This window comes from Pelodiscus sinensis, chromosome 33 (assembly GCF_049634645.1).
Source record: "Pelodiscus sinensis isolate JC-2024 chromosome 33, ASM4963464v1, whole genome shotgun sequence".
In the NCBI taxonomy this organism is placed as follows: Eukaryota; Metazoa; Chordata; order Testudines; family Trionychidae; genus Pelodiscus; species Pelodiscus sinensis.
In genome coordinates, this window is record NC_134743.1 from 2528290 (window position 1) to 2550146 (window position 21857).

Here is a 21857-nt window from a genome sequence, read left to right on the forward strand (position 1 = left end):
CCTTTCCCCCCCCTCCCATTTTTTCCTCCCCTGTTCATTTTGGTTCTGGACATACAACACTCCAGTCATCTGAAGAAGTGGGCTATGCCCAGGAAAGCTCATGATCCCATCGACACGGTTTGTTAATCTTTAAGGTGACTATATGTTGTGTTTTAAGTTTTTCCTGTTACAGACTCACTCAGCTACCCCTCTGAAACTCGTGGGCTCTGTCTACACTGCAGGCTTCTTGCACAAGAACTGTTTTGCAGAAGAGTTCTTGTGCAAAAGGTCTTCCATACGAGCGTGTCCACACTGCCGTGTGCTTTTGTGGAAGAGATGTGCTTTTGCACAAGAGCATCCATGGCAGTGTCGACACTCTCTTGCACAAGAAAGCTCTGATGGCCATTTTAGCCGTAGGGGTTTTTTGTGCAAGAAATTCATGTTGCCTGTCTACACTGCCGCCTTCTGGAAGAGCTCTTGTGCAAGAGGGCTTATTCCTCGTAGGGAGAGGAATAACTCTTCCGGAAGAAGCCCTGTTTGCTGATGCTGTACTGTAATACTTGTGCAAAAACACGCATGCAGTGCAGACGCTCTGCAAGTTTTTGCGAAAGAACAGCTGTTCTTGTGCAAAAAGCCTGCAGTGTAGACATAGCCTTAGAGGGGCAACCCCAACAGTCATTACTAACAAGGAGTCCTGTGGCACCTTGAAGATTTATTTGGGCATCAGCTGTTGCGGAGGAAAAGCAGGTGCAAGTGTTTTTACCCCTGGAAGCGGATGCCCAAATACACGTGTTAGTCTTTAAGGTGCCCCAGGGTGCCTCTGTTTAAACAAGTGGAAGAGAAGGGCCTGTGTGCACCTCATAGGATGCCAGGCTAGACTGAAGATCACAATGGCCCTCTCTGGCCTGGAAGTTAATGAATGGTTGCATCTGGTCCATCTGCATCTTTATGCTTGCATTAACTAACTGGGGGTATGTCTACACTACCCCGCTAGTTCGAACTAGTGGGGTAATGTAGGCATACCGCACTTGCAAATGAAGCCCGGGATTTGAATTTCCCGGGCTTCATATGCATAAGCGGGGAGCCGCCATTTTTAAATCCCCGCTGGTTCGAACCCCGTGCAGCGTGGCTACACGGGGCTCGAACTAAGTAGTTCGGACTAGGTTCCTATTCCGAACTACCGTTACTCCTCGTGAAATGAGGTGTACCGGTAGTTCGGAATAGGAACCTAGTCCGAACTACCTAGTTCGTGCCCCGTGTAGCCACGCTGCACGGGGTTCGAACCAGCGGGGATTTAAAAATGGCGGCTTCCCGCTTATGCAAATGAAGCCCGGGAAATTCAAATCCCGGGCTTCATTTGCAAGTGCGGTATGCCTACATTACCCTCCTAGTTCGAACTAGCGGGGTAGTGTAGACATACCCTCAGGTCCTTGCAGTGCCTGTGCAAGACCGAACCGATAAGCAAGGGGCCATTTGGGGGCTGGGGGCAGTCGCTCTGGGGAGCTGGAACCCCTGGATTTCGCTCTGCAGGCTGCGCCCCAAGCTCCCCTTTGCTCCCCTCATTTGCAGCATGGCCAAACGTTTTCGGCTGTGGTTCAAGAAAGCCCTGAAGATGGCCCCAGGGCCGGTGGGGAGCAGCTTCTCCGTCCCCGCGGGCAGGGAAGCTGGATCCCACCAGCTCGGGGCGACTCGAACTAGCGGGGTAGTGTAGACATACCCTGGGTTATTTGCAGGTGTTGTACTCAGTCCAGCTGTGTAGGAGCGCCTGCTGCTGGAGGAGAACGCAAAAATTCTGTTACCTGGGTTGTAAGTCTGGAGCCTCCTCTACTGCATGAGGTAAAAGCCGCTAAAGTTGCAGAGCCCAGTCACTGTCGCTGGATGTGGTCTCCGTGCCACTGGCTGGGACAGTACAACCCACCCAGTAGGTGTGTGGGTTACATGAGCGCTGTCCTTTGGCCTAGATCCATAAAGCTGCTTGCAGGTGGGTTTTATGTAGCTTTATGTATCTTGGCCAAAGGACGGGAGGCGTGATGGTGAAAGGTACAAAGTGAGGTGCTCAGTTCCCATGGAACGTCAATGGGAGGTAGGAAGGTAACCGCCACTGAAGTGCTCATTGGCGTTCTCACCACGACAAGGCCCTGCTGTAGGTGCAAGAGTCGCGTCTGCACAGTGTCCCCATCTCAGGGCGAACGAGGCTCCTACTCTAAGCTCCCTTCTGCACCCAACCGCCCCGTCCCAGACCCCAAAGCCCTCGGTAGAAATGTGGCCCTTGATCAGTTGCCAAAATGGCCCCCCCATTACAAATTATTGACCAAGCCTGATCCAAATGTTTTTTGAAACATTGTTTAATGAGAATGTAAATACAATTCAATACAATTGGGAGGGTTGGGGGGAGGGGGACGCAGCTGCTGGCTCCTCAGCTCTTGCTGCTCTCACTGGGTGTCTTCCTGCTGCAAGGGAAGCAGAATCCGTCACATTCATCCCTGGGGACTCAGGGGAACTGGCCCCCCCAGCATTTCCACCCTCCTCCCCCCTGCTCTCTGGTCACCCCCCGTCAGGCCCGCAGGGTGAGCTCCTGACCCCCCCAGAGCTCCTGACACCTCGGCCCCCTCCCGTCCCGCCTCCTAGGACAGTTTCTGTGTTCAGAGCCTCCCCCACCCCCAGGGACGCTCGCAGGGGCAGGAGGGATTCTGCCAGCAGGGATGTGGGGTGGGGGCAGCCTGAGGAAAGGGGCGGGGGACTCCCTGAGGGGATGGGAAGGAGACCCTGGCCCTGCCCCACTCTCCTGATCTGCTCCGGCTGCTCACCATGTATTCCAGGAGCTGATGGGCCTGCCCATGCAGGGCGTGGGCCAGGACCAGCCCGGCCTGGCTGGGGCGCCGTAGGAGGGGAGCGGGCAGCGAGCAGAGCCTTGTCCAAAAAGCAGTTCTCCTGCTCTGGTGTGAAGAGCTGCCCAAAGACCTGAAATCAAGAGCACAGGAGGTTTCAGCTGACGGCCCAGAGCCCGGCCCCAACTCCTGGGGCTAAAACAGCTTCCTCCTCCCCCAAACTCCCTTCCAGACCCTGCACCCAGACGCTCTCCTCACCCGGCACCCCAACCCCTGCCCCAGGTCACAGCTTCCTCCTGCCCCCAAGACCCTCCTACCCCCACGAGGGCCCCAGCCAGCCCCACCCCCGAGCCCTGCCCTGCCCTGGCAGCGCGTCCTTACCTCTCCCACCCTCACGCTGTTGCTGTGAGCCAGGACCCATCTTTCTTTGTAGTAGTGTCTGCACCACAGGTCCTCTGCCTGGTGGATGTTGAGGCCTGCAAGAGACACAACAGGGTCATTCTGCTGGCAGGTCTGAGCCCTTCCCCTCCCACGGGCCCCTGCAGGCATCCCTGGGCAAATGGAGGGGCACAGGGGGCAGAAGGGGAACACAGAGGGACGCATCCCCCCTTGGGCCAGTCTGGGGGAAAAGGGCTGGGTCCCCTCCCCCCGCCGCCGGCACCCTCAGGGTGTCCCTGGGGCCCAGGTCCCGGCTGGGTTCCTTACCCCTGTGGTGCAGGAGGAGTTGATACAGGCTGTGCACCCCCTCCCGGGCCAGCCGGCTGACGTCTTCGGATGGGTCCGAAATAAAAAGGCCCAGCTGGGCCACGTGGTGACCCATCCTCGGCCAGTCAGCGGAGTTCTGAGGGGAGAGAAGAGGGGGGGTCCCTCAGCATCCTGGGGCTGCACGTCCCATGCAAACGGCCGCCGAGGCGGGTCTGAGCTCGGGGGACGGACAGAGACACCTCCCGGGGCGGGACGGGGCCGGCCTTGCGAGGAGACAACCCTGAGCAATGGCCCCGACTGAAGGGTCACTCCGGGGGTGGAACAAGGGGATCCACTGACGGCCACTCCCCAGTCCCCAGGCCCAGTCCCTCAAGAGCCCCCCTGAAGGGCCCAGGGTCGCCCCTCCCCGGGGAAAGGAGAACGCGGCCCATTCCCGGCCCATTCCCGGCCCTGCCTCTGCCTCCCGGGGACGCTCCCAGCCCCGCGCCCTGCAGCCCCAGACCCCCCGGCTCCGAGGTCACTTACGTCAAACCCCGGGAGGGTGGTGGCGACTCCCAGCAGGGCCGTGGTGCTGCCAAGGGCCCTGGCTCGCTCCTGGGGCAGGCGGGACTCCAGCCACGGGCTCAGGTGCTGGGGGGGGAAGAGGCAGGTCAGGACCCGTAGGGAGGCGCCAGATCTGGGCAGAGCCTGGGGCTCCTCTCGGACTGTGCCCCCCCCAGCCACTGACACTGCTCCTCTCTCGGCCCCCCGAGGAAGCAGGGACAATGGCCCCGTCCCCCCCACGGGGCTCACCTCCATTATGAGCTGCAGCCGGGCGGTGTCTGGGGACTCGGCGAGGAGGCTCGCCAGTAGGGCCTGGAGGTCGTAGGGAAGGGCCCGGATGAACTGCTGCAAGACAAGGGGGAGCCCTGGGTCAGAGGGGGGTTGGGGAATCCAGGCCACCCGCTGGCTCCGGGGTCCAGCCTAGAGCAGGGTCTGAGCCGCCTCGCAGAGCAGGGAGGAGCCCAGGCTGGGCATGGAAGGGACGGGCCCCCCGGGAGAGCAACGGGAACCCTGGAGGGAAGGATCCAAACCTGCAGCTTCTTCCCGCCCTCTGCCCCCCCCCCCTCCTCTCTGGAGCTCCAGCCCAGCCCGGGAGCAGGGCCCGGAGGGACGTACCTGAGTGTGGATGGGCTCCTGCTGCCAGTCCCCAGACACAGTCTGTCCCACGGCCGCCGTCAGCAGGGGGCTCAGGAGCTGGGCCCGCAGGGGAGGCTGCAAGGTGCTGGCAGGAGAGAGGGGCAGAGACTGTTAATTCAGCAGCAGGAGACAGAGACTTTCCCACTCCCTGGCCAGGGGATCTGCTCTGGGGGGAGTCGGCGGGGGGGGGGGGGTCGGTACCTGAGGCTGCAGGCGGCGTTGAGGCAGTCGGCCAAGACCAGCGGGGGGGGCGAGTCCTCCATGATCTCCTGTGAGACCCAAGGAGACAAAGGGGCGTGTGAGGCTGGGGCCCCCAAGAGACGCTCACACGGCCAGCGCCCCCACCCAGCAGGATCCAACCCCACTGCCTCCCGCTGCCCTGTAGCCCCCCTGCCCGGCACAGGGCCCCTCCCAGCACCCCCCTCCCAAACCGGGACCAGCTCAATCCTTGTCCCCAGGCCGTCTCCTGCCCCTCACTGCCCAGGTGACCAGCCTCTGAACCTCCTCATCCCTGCTCCCCAGGCGCATCCCCAGCAGCCCGCTCGGCTCCCTTCCAGCCCCCCATGGCCCGGGGAGACCCCTCCCTGTCCCGAATCCCCCTTCCTGTCCGGCACCCCAGACCTGCCCCATTTCTGTGTCCCTCCCTCCTCCAGCATCCCCACCCGCCCTCCCCATGTCCACCTCCCCCTCCGACTCCAGAACTCCTGGCCCCACCCATCCCGTTTCCAGCACCCCCACCCGCCGCCATGGCCCAGGCAGACCCCTGTCCACCCCACGTATCCCCTCCCCTCCTCCCGGCCACCGCGACTCCCTCACCACGAGCCTGGCCACCATGGTGTCCTTGCAGCAGCGCGGCGCCAGGGTGTCCTCGCCCCTTTGGAGGGCGGCGAGGCAGGCGAGGGGGATGGCCAAGAGGAACCGCTGCAGGGCGGCTGGGCTCTGCACCCCAGAGAGAGTCTGTGAGCCTGGGGCCTGCCTGCCCCCCACGGACAGCTGCAGGGCTCAGGCCTCCCAGGAGTGGAGGTGGGAGCTGCCGGTTGTCCAAGCACCCACACTCCCCCCCCAACTGCTGCCTCAGGCTTGTGGGGGCCCAGCTGGTGCATGACAAGAGCCCCCAGCTTGGGGGGCCCAGGCCATGCAGGAGAAGGGGCCCCAGGGGGATCCCCAGGGACAAGCCCCTCCCGGAGGGGGGGGGGACGTGCTGGGAAGGGGCCGGACAATCTCGGGTCCCCCCCGTGTGGAGAAGGTTCCTACCGTGTCCCGGGTGTGGAGCTGCTCTTCGATGTCGTAGATGGCCCCTTCCTCCACCCGGGAGTCCACCCGCTCCTGGCAGAGCTCCGCCGAGGCGCAGGGGGGCTCTGTGCGGGAGGGAAGGGACCAGGGTGACTCCAGCGGCCAGCAGGGGTCACGCGCCCCCATGTCAGGGACCCAGGGCAGGTTGGGCCCCACACGCCTCTCGCAGGGACCCATCCCCCTGCCACCCTCACATCTGCCAACGCCCTCAGCAGAGCCCCCACCAGGAAGAAGAGAGCCAAGCAGCCCCCGCCTCCATCCATTGCCCTGGCTGCGGGGCAGACACTGGGGCTGCCCCCCCGGGGTACTGGGTGAGCCCCTGGGCCCAGCGTGTTCACGGCCCCTCACCTGGGTCTGAGCGGCTGCGGGAGGTGGCCTGGCTGCAGCTGGAGGCCCAGGCGCTGCTGCTGACGGACCTGGACCCACAGCTGCAGGGGCTGGTGCGGGGAGCGACGGGCTGGGGGCTCCCGGAGACTGGCAGGTCCCCGGGGGCCGGGCAGGGCGATGCCCCCTGGTGGTAATGGGGGCTGGGCTCCCGGGGCAGGTGTTTCTCTCCACAGAGGAGGTCCAGGAGCCACCCTACCTGGCTCCCCCGCTGGGCTGGGTCCCGCCTGCCCAGCCGCCTCTGGAGCCAGGTCCGGGGGGGCCTGGCCGGTGGGCGAGTCGCCCCGAGCTGGTGGGATTCAGCTTCCCCGCCCGCGGGGACGGAGAAGCTGCTCCCCACCGGCCCTGGGGCCATCTTCAGGGCTTTCCTGAACCACAGCTGGACGCGTTTGGCCATGCTGCAAATGAGGGGAGCAAAGGGGAGCTTGGGGCGCAGCCTGCAGAGCGAAATCCAGGGGTTCCAGCTCCCCAGAGCGACTGCCCCCAGCCCCCAAATGGCCCCTTGCTTATTGGCTCGGTCTTGCACAGGCACTGCAAGGACCTGAGTCTCCTGCCCATCAACAGCCCCTGCTCGGCCAATCAGGGGAGAGTCTAAGGTGTGGGGGGTGGAGCGTTCTCCCCAAAGACACCGGCATAGACCTGTTCCAGCCCCACCTCCCCAGTCCCCACAATGGGGGCTGCATCCCCCACCCCATGGCTCCTGCAAACCACCCCCCGTCCTTCAGCTAGTCTGTTAGGTCACAAGCTGGGGGGGGGCAGCAGGGGGAGGTCACAGGAGAGGCAAGAACAGAGCAGAAATGTGGGGGGATGGAGGAAAAGGGAAACCAACCAGGAGAAAGCCCCAGTGGTGCTAAGGATGCAGCCCAGGTGAGGAATCACCTTCTGGCCCTTGACCGAGGGCTGGGCCTGCCTGGAACCCAGCCGGCCCCGGGCGGGATCCAACCCCTGGGGGCTCTTACCTTCTTCACAAAGGTGTCGGGATGTGGAACTCACAGAACGCGAATGAACCGTGAGGAGGAGACGCACCAGAGCTAAAGCAACCGGGGGTCTCCAAAGTCCCCTGGGCCCGCCCCCCGCTTTTATCAGCCTGAGACGTGGGTCCCTCTGTGAGGTCACCACCTCCCCACCTGCCCTTTGCCTTGAAGGGTTTGCATGTGTTCATTTTAAACGGAACGTGCTTTGGAAAGGAGCTGTGCAGAAAGACGCATGCTGTGGCTCCACCCTAGCAACAGCCTAGGAAAGGCCAGGGGGAGGGGGGTGAACTCAACATGTGGGGTGGAGAAGCACAAGCATGTGACAAACAAAGCCATGTACGGAAAGGTTGAATCTGATTGGTTTAGAAGTTTGTGTTATGTAACCTGTAACCATGTGCTATAGAACAGCAAGGGGAGGGGCTCTCGGCTCGAGGGGCTCTGCCTGATTTTAGTGCCAGGGGCCTTCCCTTTGTGCACATTGAATAAAGTATTGAATTGAATTGAAGACCCTTGATTCTGCCCAGCTCCTGACTCTCTGGGAACCACAAAATCCCAACAGCCTTATGTGCTGAGGGCTGCCCAAAGCCCCTGTGAGGTCACTGCCCCCCCACCTCACCCTGCCAGGCAAATGTCCTGCCTCTGGCCATTGGGAAGTTGGAGCCATTCCTAGGGGTCCCTCCCCTCCCTCACTGGGCACCCTGCAGCCAGCGGCTCCAGTAGCCCCATAGGCTGCTCCCTGCCCTACATTGCAGGCTTCTTGCACGAGAACTGTTTCACGCCGGAGTTCTTGCGCCAAAGGTCTCGTGCAAGAGCGCCTCCACCCTGCCATGGGCTTTTGCACCAGAGCGTCCATGGCAGTGTGAACGCTCTCTTGCGCAAGAAAGCTCTGCTGGCTATTTTAGCCAGAAAAGTGTCTTGCTGAAGAAGCCCCTGGTGCCCGTCCACGCTGCCTTCTTGCACAACAGCTCTTGCACAAAGGGGGCTTAGTCATCGTGGGGAGAGGAATAACTCCTGTGCAAGAAGCCCTGTTCTCTGATGCTTTACTGCAAATTTACTTGCGCAAGAACACACATAGAGTGTAGACGCGCCACAAGCTGTTGCTCAGGAACACTTGTTCTTGTGCAAAATGCCTGCCGTGCAGACGTGGCCTTGGTGTCACCCAGCACTGGACTTCCTGGCCCAGGAGCAAGAGTTAGAGCCTCCCACCCGCCCCGCTGCCTCTCACGGGTTTCTGTCCGGTCCCGGCCCTGGATTTTGCCCTAGCGCATCCCAGCAAGGCCTCTGGGCCTGCACTAGACCCATCGACACGCGGAGAATCCACCACTGCCCTGGAGCGCCCTAAAGGGCCAAACCAGGAAAACTCCTCTCCCCTCCCCAGCCCTGGGGCCCTTACAGGGGTAGACTTGCCACTGGGCACGTGCGAGAGCCAGGCCTGCCAGCAGCTGCAGACCCTCAGCCAGTGGCCACACAATGGCAGCCTGGAGCAGCCAGCTCTCCCCTGCCCAGGAGCCAGCCAGGGGCCTTAGACAGCGCGCACCCTGCTGGACTAGTGTGGAGGTCATGGACCTCATTGAGGTTTGGGGGCAGCCCCCCAACCTCCATGGTCTCCGCTCTAGGCGGAGGAACGCGGCCGTCTACAGGCGCATAGCGGCCGCCATGGCCAGGAAAGGCCACAGGCGCACCCCGGAGCAGGTGCACGTGAAGGTCAAACAGCTGCGGCAGGCGTACGCCAGGGCCACCAGGGGCGGCGCCGCAGGGGCTGCCACCTGCCCCTACTTCCCCGCCCTCGACCGACTCCTGGGGGGCGGGGCGGTCTGTGCCAGCCTGGGAGACAGCGACCTGGGGCCAGAGGGCCCCGACCTGGGCACAGCAGAGGGGCCACCACCAGCTGTCCCGGCACTGGAGTCGGCAGGGTCGTCCAGGGAGGCCATACCAGGTAAGTGCCAGCACTGTCCCCTGCCCGGGGGGGGAGGCGGGAGGGAGACCAGGGACCGCGCGCGTGGGCCATGCCTCCCACAGATCACGCAGCCACTTGTGCACCTGCGAGCACATGCCCTGCCACCCAGGGGCCGTGGCCCAATAGGCACATGCGTGTGTGGAGAGACCTGACACGTTCCCGACCCCGGGGCGGGACCCTGCAGGATGCTCTCCCTTCACAGGCCCCTTCTACACAGAGTCAGGGGACATCTCCCCCCCCGCCCCGGCCACACTATACACGGCACAGGGGCATGGGTGCAGTCTTGGGGCAGCTCCCAATCCCGGGGAGAGCCAGACATCCTGACCATGGCCTCTGTGCAAGCACATCGGTTCTGACAGTGCAGGGCACGGGTGCCCTCACGTCGCAGGGGCGGGCTGGGCATCGTCCACTGCGTCCCCAGGGAGAACTGACCACTTCTCTTCTTTCTCTACAGCTGCACCAGCTGCTTGTGCAGGGCGCTCCCACACCTGGCAGGAGTACTGGGACCAGCACCTGGGGGTCCTGAGAGCCCTGCACCACACCATTGAGGCCTGGACGCGGGAAGACCTGCAGCTCCGCCGGGAGCAGCTGGCTGAGGACCGAGCCATAAACGCTAACCTGCAGGCCCTGCTGCAGAGCATGCTGCTCCGCGCCGGTCCTGCACCTGCTGCCCCCCCCCGCTACGGGTCCTCCTCCCACTCCTGCCCCCCTCCCACCTCTTCCTCCTCAACCTCCACACCCTCATCCTCAATGTCCACCCCCCCACCTCAACCTCTGCACCCTCCTCCCCATCTCCCCGGGGACGCCGAGGCCTCCTCCCCCGCCATGCTGGGAGGCGGTTGGCCCGGCGAGACCCCCACCCCTGAGCCCTGAGCTTCTCCTTCCCCTTCTTCCCCCTTCCAGCTCCCTCCTCCCAGTTTTCCCCCTCCCCTCTTCCACCCTCTTCCTGCCCTCTCCCGCCTCCGTCTCCCCAGAGTTTCATTTCCCCTCCCCAGTTGTGTTAAATAAAGGGAGTTGCTATTTTTGAAAATACGTGTCTTTTATTTGACATCAGGAAGGGGGGGCTAGGGAAGGGTAAGTGGAAGGATGAGAGGGAGGAGTGGGGCACAAGCCCCCGGTGGGGCAGACCGGGGAGACTGTTAGCGCTCCTCAGGGTGGAAGCGCTTCCGCAGGGCCCCCTGGATCCTGACATCCCCTCGATGGTCCTCCCGGATGGCAGCCTGCAGACAGTGCAGCCAGGCTGCCGGCAACGTGTCCACGAGACGCAGCAGAGTCCCCGGGGGCAGGTCTGGTTCCATGTTGCAGCGTGCCGTGGTGTCCCAAGTGAGGGCAAGCAGAGCACTTAGCGAGGTGGACCAGCAAGCGGAGAAACCTGAGAACTGTCTGTCCAGGATGGGAGTCAGGTCCCTTTAATCACAGACCTCGGCTAGCCTGAGGCAACAGCCCCATACACTAAGTCCGACCCTGATGCCCTGCCGGCACTGGTTCCAGCCAGCCTTACCTTCAATTCAGGGTCCACTCACTGTGGACGTGCTATTTAGAAAAATTCTATTTCGAATTAGTTTTTTTGTCTAGATGCGTTATTTCGAATGAGCATAATTCGAATTAACTAATTCGAAATAAGTGAATTCGAAATAGTGCTGTAGCGTAGACATACCCAGATTTATCTAAACTTTACCCTTCTGACACATTCTGAAGAGTCTTTTTCTTGGAGAGAGACATGTCTTCTGTCTCCCTCAGTATTCTAGAGCAAACCGGCCCAGAGACAAAGGAGGGAAACCCCCAAAATCCCTTTGTCTCAGTTTGAAATCCCTACCTGCATTTCTATTGGCTGAATGCTACCTGGCTAGGTATAGGGACATAGTTAACTCCTTAGTTCCCAGGCTGCTGGTCATCCCTCATGACCATGACAGAAGCCATAAACAGACACTTGTGTGTTAGAACGTATTGGGGTAAGACCCCCCCTGAGACCAGGAGAGAGACCACTCAGATTAAGAGGGACAAATCCCAGCCTATATGCAGAAGGGAAAAATTCAGCCTGTCCAGCCAGAGGCACATGGTATAATATTTACATGAATTATGGGCATTTTGCAGCTGTGTACAGCACCAGAGCACGTAGGGATCTGACTCATCGCAAACAACCAAGAGCCATTGTTTGTGGGATCTGTCACCGGTGATCACAGAGAGCATGTCTGGAGAATGAAACTGAATGCTAATGGCAAGACAATTCTCTATAAAATTGACTCCTGAGCTGATGTCTCTGGCATTTCAGATGGGACTTAAAATCTACACTTTGCTAGGTCTACACTGCAAAGATAAATCGGAAAAAGAAACACCATTTGCAGTACACAAATTGTGTATCTTTTTCCGCTTTACTGTTAAAAGAGGCTTTTCCAAAATTTGGCATGTCTACATGGTGCCACATTTTGGAAAAAAAGTCCTCTTTTGACACATCCCTCTTCCGCGTAAAACGAGGTTTATAGGGATGGCAAAAGAGCACGTCTGCTTTTTTGAATTTTTTTCTGAAAAAGCAGACACGCTCCTTGGACATGGCATTGATTTCCAGGATACGCCGGTATCCCGGAAAAGTGCTGCAGCCTAGATGTAGCCCTCCAGTCCCTCCCAGAGTAGAAGTCACCTAAAACAGCTGTAACTAGCCCTGGACTTATCTGACCTGCCTGTGCGAGTTCACCACAGAAATAAGTGTTATATCAGAAAATCTTCCAGCAAGTTCTTCTGCCTTTCTCACCAGGCCCATCTTGGCTGCCACACTGCAGCTCAGAAGGTCGCTGGTTGTCTGTGGTTCTTTGATCACATTCACTCTCAATGCAAAGCTCTAGTCTTAGCCTATGGAACTCCTTGCTAGGTGATATTGTAAAGACCAAAACTATAACAGGGTTCAAAAAAGAACTAGAGAAATTCATAGAGGACAGGTCTATGAGCTAGGATGGGAAGGGATGTAACACCATGCTCTGAAGTGTCCCTAGACTCTTTTTGCCAGAAGCTGGGAGTGGATAACAGGGGATGGATCACTTGATGATCGCCTGATCTGTTCATTCCCTCTGAAGCACCTGGCATTGACTCCAATTGAAAACAGAATGGGTACAGGGCTAGGAGCATTGCTCTGCTCTAGTATGGCCATTCTTATGTTCTTAGGACCCTGGGCTTTTGAAAGGGGATCCAGTACAACTCAACATAAGAGACAATACTGAACTATATAGCGCACAAACGTTCCCACCAGAGAGACCTTGAAGAGACTAGCTGCAGATTTAGGGAAATTCAGAGTCCTTCATTACCTGGTCACCATGGATTATTTTTCCGGGTGTATAGAGACAATGTAATTGAAAGGCACATTGCGGTGTTATCGAGACACTGAAGTGCATTTTTGCTCACTTGGTATTCCAGAGCAACCAGTGACAGACAATGGACCACAGTTCACTGCAGCAACATTTGTCATTCCGAACAAACTGTTATCCCAAGCTCCCCACATTACCCCAAGCAAATGGAGAGGCTGAAGGAGCTGTATAGGGAACCAAGAAAACCCGATAGCAGGAAGATCCATTCCTTGCTCTTCTCAGTTACAGAGCCACACCCATAGCAGCTGCTGAAAACAGTCCAGCACAGCTCCTGATGGGAAGACAATTCAGAATCCTAGAATCCTAGGGCTGGACAAGACCTCAGGAGTCATCGAGTCTAACCCCCTGCCCAGAGCAGGACCGACCCAACTAAATCAACCAGTCCAACTTTGGAAAAGAATTGCTCTCCAAAGGAAAGGGACCAGACACAAAGATGCCAAATAAGATAAAAAAGTTAAACCTCCAGAGCCACATGCGGCTTTTCAGAAGTTAATATGAGGCTCCTTGCATAGGTACCAAATCCAGGGCTGGAGCTACAGGTGCCAACTTTCCACTGAGCCGGAGGGTGCTCGCTGTTCAACCCCAGCTCTGCCCTAGGCCCTTTCCCCCCAGGATCCTGCCACTTCCGACTGAGCCTGTCACACCCACGCTTCTCCCCTCCAGTGTCTCCCACTGAGCGAGAGCGGATCCCAGTGGGCAGGAGGAAAAGGAGAAGGAGGCGCTGACCGGTGGGGCTGCCAGTGGGCGGGATGTGGTGAGAGCTGTTTGGGGAGCTGATCAGGGCTGGTGACATAGAACTGTAGCTCTTTGGCAATGGGCGCTGGTACATTCTGGCTCCTTCTCAGGTTTAGGCTGGACACCCCTGGGCTACACTGACATACTGTAATGGCACTAGGGGCGGGGTATTGCAAAATGGGACCCTACCCCACCCTAAGTTATCTTGGGGGGACAGGAAGCAGCCCACCCCTCACTATCCGCTACACAGAGAAGCAGGCTGGGGAAGCGGAGGGACACTAGTAACTCCAGGAGATTTCTTGCCCCAATTTACCTAGAGAGGCTACACCAGCAGGGCCTTGCCTACGGGGCCCCGAGAACACTCTGGGATTGGGCTACTGCCCTGTTACCAGCTATCCTCCCTCTTGAGGGACCTCACAGCTGCTCCTGCATCCCGAAGGCCAAACCTGAACACTGTAGACTATGGCAAAGGGGCTTCCAGATCACCTTGTCCCCTCACCACACAGCACCCCCTCCCCAGCTGCTGTCCACATGTCGGCGTCTGTGAGCTGCAGCGCTCCTGCCTGGCTACTGGACAGCTTTCCAATCAGTAACATGGGCGGGGCTATCTGGGGTTGTGCTTTTATCCACATCTGACATGTAAAGAAGAGCACACACAAAAAGCCAACACAAACACAACAGATTTCTCTCTGCCTGGAACAGCCTGGCAAGGGGTGAGAATTTGTGAGCAAGTTTAAGGGTGCACTAAGCAGCTGAAAGATTTGAAAACATGCTAAAGCAATCGTCACACTCTAGCTGATACCTGCATGGGAAACATACTGAATGATTGACTCTGAATGTACATGTTGCAGTGCTTTGTGCTTTGGAGGACAAGATTAAAAGTCAAAATGATCTGGGCTAACGGGAGTAACGGTCTGAAGTAAATAGGATGAAATTCAATTCAACACAGGAATAAATTGCCTAGGGAGCTAGCGTGGTTGAGGAATCTCCCTCACTGAAGACTTTTTAGAGTGGGTTAGAGAAACGCTTGTCAGGAAAGGTTTCGATAATACCTAGTCCTGCCATGTGTGCAGAGAACTGGACGAGATGCTCTCCCAAGGTCCCTTCCAGTCCTGCGTCTCTGCGGTTCTATACAAACCAACACACCTTCAGCAGTCACACTCTCTTCTCTGGGATGCTGAAATTTGGTGCTGTGGTTGCTCACCCCAGAAGGGGGTGTGCTGAGGTGATATTTCATCCCTTGATGCTTTCCCACCTCTGTTGGGAGGGGGCACAGTGGAGAGCTGATCTCAGTAACACTCACGTATCTCCTGTGTCCCTTCCCCTCACTCACCTGCTCTCTCCATACCAATTATCTCAGCAGCCTCCCGCCTCTTTTCTCTTTTTGCACTAGCCTCACATCTCCCCCCCAACAGAGCCTGGTTTGGAAGGTGAATGCTGGTGATTGCCCACGCTGATGAATGCCTGGTGACTGCCCCAGCCGAGTACTCACCAGTCAGTGGGTGCTCAGCCCCTGGAGCCAAGAGTCAATGGAAAAGGAAAGAAATCGAGAAAAGAAAAACCCTTCCTCCTCTGAGCTCCAGCCTGCTGTGAGGTGGGGCTGCCTTTGTCCAGGCCGTACACGGCTAACACAGGCCTTTCCCCAGGACAGGACCAGGCAAACCTCTGCAGAGCCAGTTGCAGTCATCTGCCTGGCTCAGGGGCTGCTGGACGCCCCCAAGGCCGGGGCAGTCACAGCTCCCTGCACGGCGGGTCTCAAGGCAGCGTGTGGGGGGATGTTTCTGGGACAGCTCAGCCCGCCCTGCTGCCCACTTGCTCCCCCTTGCGGGGTCTCTGCCTGTCTCCTGCTCCCACACAGCACGGCCCTGATCCTCCAGCCCCTGGCAACCCCGTCTCTGCTGTTGGGTTCGCTCCCTCTGCAGGGCCCTGTCCAGCTGGGCCTGTTGCTATATCACAGTGGGACCCTGGCCCCTCACCAACCCTCGGCCACCCCCACTGACCCTGGCTCCCCCTCCGCGTCGCTGACCTTTACCTCACACCTCTCACTAACCCTCGCTACACACGCCTCACTGATCCTGGCTCACCCCCCTCGAACCCTTTCCCCACCCTCCTCACTGAACCCCTCCCCTCACCTCTCCTCACCCCACCTCCTGACTGGCCCGGGCCCTCCTGCCCCACTGCCTCGCCCCCATTCACTGACATATGCCCCCTCACCAACCCTCACCCGCTCTCCTCAGCACCCCATGACCCACGCCCCTCACCAAGGCTGGCCCATACCCCCACTATTCCTGGCTACATCCGCGGGCCCCACTCTCACTGTGCTGCCTCTTTTCTGCAGCCTTGCGAGAGTCTCTGGGCTCCGCAGACCCTGCCCAGCCCGCGCACCCCACACAGGGGCCGAGGGAAAGGTTCAGAGCCAGAGACTCCTAGGCCAAGGGGGCTGCGGGCCGCTCGTCAGCCCCGTGGGCTTGGTTCCTAGCTGTGCACAGTTGCTCGTATCTCTGTTAAAACACAGATTGTTTGCTTGCACCAGTTTACAAAGTGCCCAGCTTGCGCTGAATCCGTGACCTGTCCCGTTCCGTATTTACACTCCCCGGTTGTGTCATCTGCAAACGTTCTCAGCGACGAGCTCTGCTTTCAGCCCCAGCGACGGGGCCGGCGGGTCTGTGTGGGCCCACAGAGCGGCTGGCCAGCCCTCTGGAAATGCCAGTGGGGGCTGAGAGGGAGCTGCGATTTGGGATGGTAACGTGTCCTTGTCCCCCAGTGATGGCCAGAGCCGGAGAAGGGCTGTGTCTGGGGACAGCACGTGTCATGGCTGGTTGTGAGCACAGCAGGGCAAAAGCTCTCCCTGGCCGTGTGGTGCACAGCACCAAGCACAGCAGGGCGGGTTTGGCTGGCACAGCGCAGGCTGAGCGGGGAGCTGACTGCTCTGTAGGACCCCATCAGGGAACCCCGGGGAGGGAGAGGAACCAGTGAAGCCAAAGGACAGTGTTGGCACAAGAGCTACTGGGGATAAACTAGCCAGGAATCACGTTAGGCTGGAAATGAGAAGGGGGGTCGGGACCAGCCTCCTAACGGGGGAGGGGAGAACAGCTTCACGCGCGTGAAGATGGCGCTTGGTAAGCGTGTGACGGGGATTGTATGACGTGTCCTCCCAGCCCGATGCCCCGTGTTCCCAAAGAAACCAGCCCAGGGGGGCTGGGAAACACCTCCAGGAGTCACTGACAGACGTTAAACAAAAGCTAAACTTATTGTGCTGTAAAATCGTACATGCAGCTAGATAAACCCTGGTAAGACCCTCCCCAAACCATCGCCCCCACTCTCCTGGCCCCAGCAGCAATGCACCCAGGAGTCCCGGCTCCCAGGACACAGCTATGCTGTGCCTGATGGGTGGGGATGGAGGAGAGCAGGTTGCCCACGGGGCTACTCAAAGCCAGAGCAAAGGGAAAAGGCCACTCACCCCACAGCCAGGCCAGGAGGATGGGGATCCTTGTGTACCCAGCTCCAGAGCAGGCAGCTGAACTCCTGCCACGGGGGCGTCCAGCTGGGAGCAGGCAGTGCCCAGGAAACCCCATGCCCCACAGCAGAGGTTGCGGGGCAGCGTAGCCAGGCACTAGTGCAGGCGATGGCCCTAGCGAGAGAGGCAGGCTGAGCTCGGTGTGACGGTCACAGGCTGGGAGGTGGGGGAGATGGGGCAGGCACCCAAGGGGGCAGGGTGTGTGACAGGCCTCTCATTGCTGAGACCCCTCCCTCTGCACCCCCTGGCACTGCCCCAATGGGCGTGTGCAATGGAGACCACAGAGGGGAAGTGACCCTCGTGCCCAGCGCTGTGGCCTTATTTATATCACTGGATTGTGAAATCCGTGTTCTGGGAACATGCTGAGCAAACTCCTCTTGGAACAGCTGGCTCTGGGACACATGGGGCAGGAGGGGCAGTTCCTGGAGCAGGTTTGCAGGGACTCAGTAGAAACGACCCACGGAGGGCTGGAGGACTCGGGACAGGCACCCAGGTTTGGCTGAGGGGACGAGGATCAGGTGCCCGGGTTTGGCTGAGGGGGCGAGGACCAGCCGATGCCGTTAAAGCCAGGCTGATGGCCGTGAGGACACCCTGACTCCAGCTGAAGGCTGTGGGTCTATGCCCACCTAAAACTTCGGTCAACCCAGCTATATTGCATCGGTGTGTGTGAAAAATCCAGAGCGCTGGGGACGTGGTGAGGCCGACCTATGTCCCGGTGTAGCCAGCAGAAGGTGAACAGAAACATTCTCCCATTGACCTGGATAGCATCGCTTGGAAGGGGGATTAACTACGGTGACAGCAAAGCCCCTTCCATTGCTGCAGGGTCTGTATTACAACACTCCAGCGGCACAGTCCTGCACGTGTAGGGTCGACACAGCCCTTGTCTGCCCAGGGCAGGGGCATCACTGCACTGGCCTCACCCTGGGGGGCACCCCATGTACCTAGAGCACAATCACACCTGAGCTTATACCCAAGACCTGTTCCCATGTCACTATCTCGGCAAATCCCAGAGAACACGGCTTCCTTGCGGATCGAGGGCCCAGTGGCCCAGTCCCTGCTAGCCCCTGATGCTCTCTGGGGGCTGTGGGTCTATGCCCACCCTTGGGGCTCTCAGTGGACCATGGAGGCGTTTGGCGCCTGTGTGATTGCTGGCTGCGGAGCAGCTTTCGTTGGTAAACGCGCTTCATCATCCACTGGTCTGTTCCAAGGGAGCCGCCGCTGGAACCGAGAGCTGGCGGGGGGGGGGGGGGGGGATGCTGGGTTCAGCTACCAAGACCTCAAGCTGATATTGTCTTGCCCCAGCCCAGGGAGCAACTGAGCTAGGTGACGAGAACCGAGAACTCCCCACTGTGGACAAGGCCTAAGATGAGCGTTGCCCCCGAGCTGAGGCGTGTCGCTGCCAGGGCGTGGGGCTGTGCAGAGGTGTTGGCTCTCACCCCCCGAGCCTGTGCCAAAGCCCGGAGCAGGCAGCGCTCTGGCAACTCGCCCTGCACCAGGCGTGCGGCTCCCTGGCCGTGCCGTGCCCAGCTCACACACACTCACAGGGCTCCGGGTGGCCAGCACGAGGGTTTGCAGCTGGGCTAGGTAATGTCGAACTGGCCAAAGAGGAGCCCCTAGTGGTGACTCTCCCGGCATCAAGGAGATATGAGGCTAGGCCTGTCCTGGAGTGGGGGGTGGGGGGTTCACACATTTATTCCCTCGTGGGAGCAGAGCCAGGTTTACAATGGCACCATGGAGCTGAGCCCATGCCCAGAAGGGCCTCCGTCCTGCTCTGCTTGCACTGTGCCCTGAAGCCCTGTCAGCCCACTGGCTCCTCTCCCCGGCCACCCACCACGTACTCTCAGCCTGCCTGCTGGTCAGCTGAGGGCTCCTTTCTGTCTCCCAGTCTCGCCCGCCAGCTTCTCTCTGCCTGCTGGTGGGATGCCGGCTCGGAGCAGTCTCTGCATCTGACCACCTGTGGGGCCCACCTGTCTCGCTGGAGCTGAGCCACTAAGGACCAGTGCAGAAGTCTGACCAGTCTCAGCCCATTGCGGGAGGGAGCGTGGGGCGGCTTCGCTGGGCCCCTCCAGGCAAGTGGGTCCTGAGGGAGCCTGTATCACTCCCAGGTTGCTGGAGCGATTCCCTGCCGAGGACCTGCCCTGTCGGCTCAGACGCAGTCACTTCCTAGAGGGCAGTGAGTGGAGGCAGGGCATGGGGAAGTGGGGCTCAGCAGGGGGCGCTGTACTGCAGTGGGTGGGACGGGGCTGCAGTGGGTGGGACGGGGCTCAGCAAGGGGCGGGATGGGGCTCAGCAGGGGGCGCTGTGCTGCAGTGGGCGGGACGGGGCTCAGCAAGGGGCGGGATGGGGCTCAGCAGGGGGCGCTGTGCTGCAGTGGGTGGGACGGGGCTCAGCAGGGGGCGCTGTGCTGCAGTGGGCGGGACGGGGCTCAGCAGGGGGTGCTGTGCTGCAGTGGGTGGGACGGGGCTGCAGTGGGTGGGACAGGGCTCAGCAGGGGGCGCTGTGCTGCAGTGGGTGGGATGGGGCTCAGCAGGGGGCGCTGTGCTGCAGTGGGCGGGACGGGGCTCAGCAGGGGGTGCTGTGCTGCAGTGGGCGGGACGGGGCTCAGCAGGGGGCGCTGTGCTGCAGTGGGCGGGAGGGGGCTCAGCAGGGGGTGCTGTGCTGCAGTGGGCAGGACGGGGCTCAGCAGGGGGTGCTGTGCTGCAGTGGGTGGGACGGGGCTGCAGTGGGTGGGATGGGGCTCAGCAGGGGGCGCTGTGCTGCAGTGGGCGGGAGGGGGCTCAGCAGGGGGTGCTGTGCTGCAGTGGGCGGGACGGGGCTCAGCAGGGGGCGCTGTGCTGCAGTGGGCGGGAGGGGGCTCAGCAGGGGGCGCTGTGCTGCAGTGGGCGGGACGGGGCTCAGCAGGGGGCGCTGTGCTGCACTGGGTGGGACGGGGGCTCAGCAGGGGGCGCTGTGCTGCAGTGGGCGGGACAGGGCTCAGCAGGGGGCGCTGTGCTGCAGTGGGTGGGATGGGGCTCAGCAGGGGGCGCTGTGCTGCAGTGGGTGGGATGGGGCTCAGCAGGGGGCGCTGTGCTGCAGTGGGTGGGATGGGGCTCAGCAGGGGGCGCTGTGCTGCAGTGGGCGGGACGGGACTCAGCAGGGGGCACTGAGCTGCAGTGGGTGGGACGGGGCTGCAGTGGGCGGGACAGGGCTCAGCAGGGGGTGCTGTCCTGCAGTGGGCGGGACGGGGCTCAGCAGGGGGCGCTGTGCTGCAGTGGGCGGGACGGGGCTCAGCAGGGGGCACTGAGCTGCAGTGGGTGGGACGGGGCTGCAGTGGGCGGGACAGGGCTCAGCAGGGGGTGCTGTCCTGCAGTGGGCGGGACGGGGCTCAGCAGGGGGCGCTGTCCTGCAGTGGGCGGGACGGGGCTCAGCAGGGGGCGCTGTCCTGCAGTGGGCGGGACGGGGCTCAGCAGGGGGCGCTGTGCTGCAGTGGGTGGGGTAGAAGGCTGATGCTGTGCAGTGTCCCCCTCTCAGTGGAGGACTCTGGTGGAGTCCAGCACCGTGAGCCTCTTTCACACTCCCCCCCCCCCCCCAGTCCCAGTCATGCTCCTCATGCCGCCTCCTGGCTGCTGTGACCAAGGCTGCTGGAACTGAGCCTGGGATCCGCTGGCTGCACCCCGGGCTTAGGGCCCTTTCTCGATGGCAGAGTTATGGAGAGAAACCAGCTGCCACCTGCAGGGCGAGCCCAGCCCCAGCGCCCGACAGACGGACAGAGGGACGCAGGGACACGGCTGCCGGAGCCCGGGGGGTTCGGCCATTGCAGCTGGGCGCGTCTCGTTGCATTAACCCCAGCGGCCCTGGCCATCGTTGTGGGGCTGGGCAGGGCCCCGGCTCGCAGGCTGCTGAGGGGCTGGTACCAGCGCGCTTGGGGGAGGTTGCTGGCACCACTGGTTCACAGCCTGCCTGTGCCCACAGATCCAAGGGCAGAGCAGGTGCCTCCTCCTCTCCCGTGTGGGCCGAGCAGTGTCCAGGGCCCAGCTGCAGGCATGGGGGTCATGCCGGGACAAGCCTCACTGGAGATCGGGGGCGGGGGGCAGAGAGGCTCTGGTGGCTCTAGCCCGCTCCCAGGCTCCAGCGCAGCCCCAGCACCCAGCCAGCGCCCTCCCTGCGCCCAGGAGTCCTGGTGCCCCTCAGCCAGCCGGGCGAGGGACGTCCCCTCCACGTCCTGGGGAGAGAAAATGGGAGGGGGCTCAGCTATGCACAGTGCAACCCCCAGCCCTACTTCCCCCCTTATCCCCGCTAGGGGCACCCAGCCCCCTGTCCTGCCACCTCCGATCCCACTGCCCCAGCACCTGCCCCATTATCCCCAGAGCCCCCGATGTGCCCCACAGCCATCCTGGGTGTGTGCAACTGTGCAAGCCCCTCCCCCCATTACCCCCCCAGCGCCCCCTGCTGGCCCCTGCTGGGTGGGTGCCCCCCCCTCACCCCCAGCACTGAGCCCCACTCACCAGGCTCCTGGGGCAGGAGGCAGCAGCACAGGATCACCTCAGTGCTCGTAGGTCACCATGTCATAGTGCACGGGGGGCAGTGTCTGGAAGAGAGGCAGGAGGGGTCAGTTCAGGCTGCACTGCCCATGGCCAGGCCCATCCCTCTGCCTGGGAGCTGCTGCGCCCCCCCCCCAGCCCCCCAACCGGGGTTAGCAACTCCCATCGCAGAGTCCCTGCAGGTGGGCTGCCCCACATACTCAGCCCCACGGCAGCAGGGTCCCCCAGGTGCTCAGCCCCACGGCAGCATGTCCCCCAGGTGCTCAGCCCCATGGAGGCAAGGCCCCCAGGTGCTCAGCCCCACGGCAGCATGTCCCCTAGCTGCTCAGCCCCACGGCAGCAGGGTCCCCCAGGTGCTCAGCCCCACGGCAGCATGTCCCCCAGGTGCTTAGCCCCATGGAGGCAAGGTCCCCCAGGTGCTCAGCCCCAC

At 61.1% G+C, this 21857-nt stretch overlaps 1 protein-coding gene across 7 annotated transcripts in view; it reads right to left on the minus strand.

Annotated features, from left to right (window-relative positions):
- Positions 1-17634, minus strand: part of LOC142823387 (maestro heat-like repeat-containing protein family member 7) — a 31388-nt gene extending 13754 nt beyond the window's left edge. Inside the window, exons 1-11 of one of the 7 annotated variants that reach the window (XM_075914397.1) lie at positions 16851-17213; positions 5946-6049; positions 5508-5630; positions 4893-4960; positions 4671-4776; positions 4305-4400; positions 4038-4142; positions 3513-3648; positions 3189-3283; positions 2787-2940; positions 2299-2429 (exon numbers count right to left, since the gene is read on the minus strand). In XM_075914397.1, coding sequence (XP_075770512.1) covers positions 2347-2429; positions 2787-2940; positions 3189-3283; positions 3513-3648; positions 4038-4142; positions 4305-4400; positions 4671-4776; positions 4893-4960; positions 5508-5630; positions 5946-6049; positions 16851-16965 — 1185 coding nt within the window. In that variant the 5' untranslated portion in view covers positions 16966-17213 and the 3' untranslated portion in view covers positions 2299-2346. Of the gene's footprint in view, positions 1-2296; positions 2430-2786; positions 2941-3188; positions 3284-3512; positions 3649-4037; positions 4143-4304; positions 4401-4670; positions 4777-4892; positions 4961-5507; positions 5631-5945; positions 6050-16850 lie in introns of those variants that run through there. The other 6 variants (XM_075914398.1, XM_075914403.1, XM_075914399.1 and 3 more) reach the window with 6 other exon arrangements.
- Positions 17635-21857: the final 4223 nt, after the last annotated feature.